This window comes from Lolium perenne, chromosome 6 (genome assembly GCF_019359855.2).
Source record: "Lolium perenne isolate Kyuss_39 chromosome 6, Kyuss_2.0, whole genome shotgun sequence".
Classification (NCBI taxonomy): Eukaryota; Viridiplantae; Streptophyta; class Magnoliopsida; order Poales; family Poaceae; genus Lolium; species Lolium perenne.
The window spans coordinates 262,684,995-262,690,282 of NC_067249.2; the positions used below are offsets into that span (position 1 = coordinate 262,684,995).

The 5,288-nt window shown below is 45.5% G+C and overlaps 2 protein-coding genes across 2 annotated transcripts; both read right to left on the reverse strand.

The window, feature by feature from the left end:
* Window positions 1-1,418: 1,418 nt before the first annotated feature.
* Window positions 1,419-2,526, reverse strand: LOC127309842 (F-box protein PP2-B11). The gene is made up of 3 exons (XM_051340560.1): window positions 2,251-2,526; window positions 2,031-2,158; window positions 1,419-1,896 (listed from the first exon to the last, which is right to left on the reverse strand). The coding sequence occupies exons 1-3, from the start codon at window positions 2,524-2,526 to the stop codon at window positions 1,419-1,421; spliced, it is 882 nt and encodes a 293-aa protein (XP_051196520.1).
* A 731-nt stretch (window positions 2,527-3,257) lies between these two features.
* On the reverse strand, window positions 3,258-5,288 carry LOC127305408 (F-box protein PP2-B11). Its single transcript, XM_051335825.2, has 3 exons — window positions 4,925-5,288; window positions 4,339-4,475; window positions 3,258-4,223 (listed from the first exon to the last, which is right to left on the reverse strand). Exons 1-3 carry the CDS (start codon window positions 5,198-5,200, stop codon window positions 3,743-3,745), a joined length of 894 nt encoding a protein of 297 aa, XP_051191785.1. The 5' UTR covers window positions 5,201-5,288; the 3' UTR covers window positions 3,258-3,742.

Below are 5,288 nucleotides of genomic sequence, written 5' to 3' on the forward strand. Positions count from 1 at the left end.
TCCGGACTGAAGGTAATCCTCAACCTCCTCTCGCCGTTCGCCTTGACCTGGGATTAATGGCAAACACCTGAATTAATGTTTCGCTCCGCTATTAATTTAGGTTTCAGACATTCTTCTGCCACATCCTTCTCTCGCAAATTCGATGTGCCTCGGTCCTCGTTCTAATATATTTCTGCTAGATACATCCAAATTTTCACAAATCTTTGACAACTTTAATGAGACGGAGGGTATTAGAAATGTCATGAAATATATTTTCAAATACTCTGCATTTGATATCATGAATATTGATATTTTCCTTCCATTCTTGGTCAAACTTTATAATAATGTTTGACTTTGACTAAACCCAGACTGCGAGATGATTGTGAATGGAGGGAGTTCTAATAGTACCATCGCGATATATTTCCTAATTCAAACTCTTTTTTCTTAAAATTTTAAAAAAGACATTTAGAAGGAAAAAATGTAAATGTATGACACTGTGTACCATGCCGTCCGATAGAGCTTTTTTGATGAGTTTGAATTCGTGTAGAGCTCGCCTATATGGAACTACACATTTAAATCTAATGGGAATTTTAGTCCACATTCCCACTCAGGCCTTGTTGAGTTTCACCGATCCCGGGGAATATTGAGACGGTTGGAGGGGGATAAAATCTCATTTAAGTCAAAATTCTTCCCAATACCACACAATACACTTGACAAGTATATTAAACGAACAAGGCCGCAATATGATCTGAATTCTATGCGCTAGAGTTCAAGGTGTTTAGCATCCAAAGTTATCTGAAGTGTCACTTGATAGGAGTATGCGTGGTGTTTCATTTGGCAACATCGGTTGCTTTTCTACTATTTGTGTTGTGTTTGTGTTGAGCCAACTTTATTTTTATTATCTTTAAAAAGGGAGCACGGAAATGTATTGAGCTCCTAGTATACTACCGATTTCCTACAAATTTGTAAAAAATATGTATGGCACAACATATTTTGAAGCAAAAGGGAAAATAAACCACACAACCGAAATTAGTCTAATAAAAAATTCCGGAGAGTATGTTCCCAGTCAGGCCTTGTTCAGTTCCAGCAATTCCGGAGAGTATTGGGGACGGTTTGAGGGGGATTAAGTCCCATTTAATTAGTCTAATAAAAAATTCCGGAGAGTATGTTCCCAGTCAGGCCTTGTTCAGTTCCAGCAATTCCGGAAAGTATTGGGGACGGTTTGAGGGGGATTAAGTCCCATTTAAGTTAAAATTATCCCCAATATCACCGAATATATATACTTCAGTACACTTGAAAAGTGTATTTAAGAAACAAAGCCTCTATAAGATCTGAATTCTACTAGAGTTGAAAAGGGAAAATAAACCACACAACCGAAATTAGTTTGATAAAAAATTCCAGGAGAAAGTTGTTCCCAGATCGATGCTACCTAATTAATGCTATATAGTTCTCAATTCAATGCCCCACACAATGACGGTAGGCCTGGCGTCCGAGGTGTGGATCAAGCTGATAGAGACCACGCCATCCCCTTCCTCATTGTGAAACTCACCCAGTTCCACCTCCATCCAACCATGGGTCTTCTTACGAGGGAAATGAACGTCGTCGTACATGGGAGGGATTGCGTCGCATCTAGTAGGATACCAGCTTGGCAAGATGAGCTTCCGAGGCGGCTCGCCAGCAGCCCCGCCCCCGTCCTCGGCGTAGCCATACAGGCAAACTTTCCGTATCGACTCTCTCCCGGCCATGCCGAAGGATGCTTCATGGAGCGGGAGATCTAACCCGTAGGACCTGTCGTCGAGTAGCTTGAATACCATGTATGCCCCGTACGTCGTGTTCCGGGACAGCATATTGCGGTGTACCTTTGCGCGGATATCCGGCCCCGGCAAATAGTAGGGTATTCTAATGGCTTGTAAGAACCTGTTTGCACATAAACGGTGACGAAGGAGGAGGAAGGCGCGCGCGAGGGAAGCATAGTTAATTAATTAAGTAAATTCGCTGTGGAAAAAAAGAAGATGGAAACCGCGCGCGTGCTAGCTAGCTTGATCTCGGACCTTTTGCCTCTTTTGCTGTAGTCGAAATCCGAACCCACAGGGACCAAGGTTGAATAGGCTGGAGGCTGCAGCGCGCTGGACGAGAGCGTGAAGCACTTGGCGCCGGTAGCCTTGTCGAGCTGCATCCGCTGCAAGCGTGCACGGATCATCATTAGCATCAAATTGAACAGCGCGCGGCCGGAATTGAAGTATAGTGAAATCTATATGCGCGCGGGCGGACCATGTATTTGTGCCGCAGAAGGACGGGCTCGTCGGCGAGGCGCCGGAACAGCCCCTTCGTGGTCGACGGCGACCTGCGGGGGATCTCGTTCTTGGCGAACCGTGGCAGGTCGTTCGGCAGAAATCGGGACCAGACGGTGTCGGATTCGGCGGCGGCGTGGAAGGCCCGGGAGACGGCGGTGGCGCGGAAGGCGTCCCCGGGCGAGGTGAGCGCGATCACGTGCTCCAGGAGGTCCTCCGGCAGGCGGTCGATCTCACAGGCGGCCGGCATATCCATGATGTACTTCGGCGGCTTCTACTCCGAGAATCTCTGGCGTGGTTTTGTGGACGACTCGAGTCGATCGACGTTGTGATGTGATGTGAACCCGATCGAATATATAGGCAGATGTATATGTAGGAGGCAAGGTGGATCGAGGCGGTGCATTGCCTTTGCCTACGACGATTGGAATACGAACCGTACGTGCTACGTTAACGTAGACCAGGAGGGGTGTGTGCATTGGAAGATGACTAGCTAGGAGCCGCGCGCGCGTACGTGCATGCTACGTAAACCGAATTATTAATTTGGAGATTTGGCTTTTCTCAAAGTAAAATGGAGATTGAATTGGCAACGATAGACCGTTTTCTTGGGAGTACCTTACACCACGGAGGGCCCCTGGCCATCAACATGTGCTGAAAGTGTAAACAACTAGCATTAAATTTTCTTTCAAAAAGTAAAATGAATTAATGAATTCAATCGTTCCTCTTCTCATTAGGAAAAGGTTGCACGTGGGATTGGGAGTTCTAAAAGAAAAGGTTACACATGAATGGAAAGGTAGGAACATCTTCATATGCAGTATATACATATTTATGTTACCCTATTTGCTGACAAACAAAGAAGCATGGGTGGTCGGATCCATTTCGATTAGCATAGGTCGGTCTCAAATATTTAAAAATTAATTAGTACTCCGAAGTTACCAATATAAGTAGTACTAACTATTGATAGAATCCATTGCAATGTACTTCATAATTCAAAATAATTTTTAATTAAAATTAAGAACCCACATTTATAGAAGAATGAAAAAATGTCAAAGCATGACACTAAAGACCACGTCATACTTCTATAGATCTCGCACATAGTGGAACAACATTTGAATCTGATGGAACTTGCAGCTCCATTCCCACTCAATAAGATCTGAGTTATAGGCGCTACAGTTGTTCAACGTGTTTAGCATCCGTATTTATCTGAGTGTCGCTGGATAGGAGCATGTGTGGTGCTTCATTTAGCACCGTCTGTTGCTTTTTGATTATTGTGATGTAGTGACCCAACTTTATTATTATTCTCTTTACAAGGCAGCGTGGATAGGTATAGTGCTCCTAGTGTCCCACCGGTTTACTACAAAAAAAATTGAAAAACAATTCGGGCACAACATGTTGAAGCAAAAGGGAAAATAAACCACATAACCGAAACTAGTCTAATATAAAATCTAAGCGTAATTTACAAATGCTACCTAATGTCATGTTGGACTTTGTTGCTTACTTCTCAACTCAATGCCCCACACAATGAGACTAGACTTGCGGCTTGAGGTCTGGATTAAGCTAATGGAGATCTCACCGTCCCCTTCCTCATTGTGGAACTCACCTAGCTCGACCTCCATCCAACCGTTGGTCTTTTTACGAGGGAAATGAACATCGTCTACTGGAGGGATCATGTCACACCTAGTAGGATAACAACTTGGCAAGATGTGTTTTCGAGGCGGCTCGTCAGCCCTATCCCCATCCTCGATGTAGCCTTGCAGGCAAACCTGGCGTACGGATTCGCTCCCAACAACGCCAAACAATGCATCCTGGAACGGGAAATCGAGCCCGTAGAATCTATCGGGTAGCTTGAACACCATGTATGCCACATACGTTGTGTTTTGGGAGAACATCTTGCGTTGTATCTTTGCACGGATATCTAGCCCTTGTATATAGCCGAGTACAATGGCTTGTAAGAACCTGCTTGCAAATATATAGTGACCAAGGGTGTCACGGAGGAAGGCGCAAAAAAGTATAGCACACATAATTAAATAAATTTATTGTGGAAAAAAAACTGAAAACTGATCGATCGAACCTTTTGCCTCTTTTGTTGTAGTCAAAATCTGAACCCACACGTGTCCAGTTCCCTCGCCTGGCATAGGGCGGAATCTGCAGCGCGCTGGCCGAAAGCGTGAAGCACTTGGCGCCGGTAGCCTTGTCCAGCTGCATCCGCTGCATCCATGTATCATCATTAGCATCAGAAAGCGATATATTCGCAACAAATTGAATAGCGGCCGAAGAAGTAAGCATAGGATTGATGCATTAGCTAAGTTTCTAAAAGTTCAAACTTTTAAAAGTGGCTAGGCAATATGTTTATATTCAATACTCACCCTTACGTCTACCACGTACTGTCATGCTCACGAGGTTTGTCAAAAAGGTAGAACGACGTTATTTAAAAGGGTCTAGGCTATTTTAGTTTTTAGCTAGGTTCGGTGTAGAGCGCAAAATATTTTTCTTTGTTTTTTAAAAATATGTAAGCAGGGTTGGATGGTCTGGAACTAGAGATCTTTTAGCTCTGATACTATATAGGACTAATGCATTAGCTAAGTTGTTCAAATATTTAATCTGATGAAAAGGAGGTAGGTAATACATTTGTATTCAACAGTTAGACCTCCGCGTACCATGAATTTGTGCGGCAGAAGCATGGGCTCGTCGGAGAGCCGCCGGAACAGCCCTTTCTTGGTCGACGGCGGCGTGCGGGGAAGCTCCTTCTTGGCGAACCGCGGCAGGTCGCTCGGCAGAAAGCGGGACCAGACGGTGTCGGAGTCAGCGGCGGCGTGGAAGGCCCGGGAGACGGCGGTGGCGCGGAAGGCGTCCCCCGGCGACGTGAGGGAGATCACGTGCACCAGGAGATCCTTCGGCAGGCGCTCGATCTCGCAGGCAGCCGGCGTCTCCATGGTTGTACTCTCTGCTTCCTACGCTCGCTTCTCGAGCGAGCGCGGCCTGGTATGCGGTTGGGTGGACGACTCGGCGTTGTGATGTGAT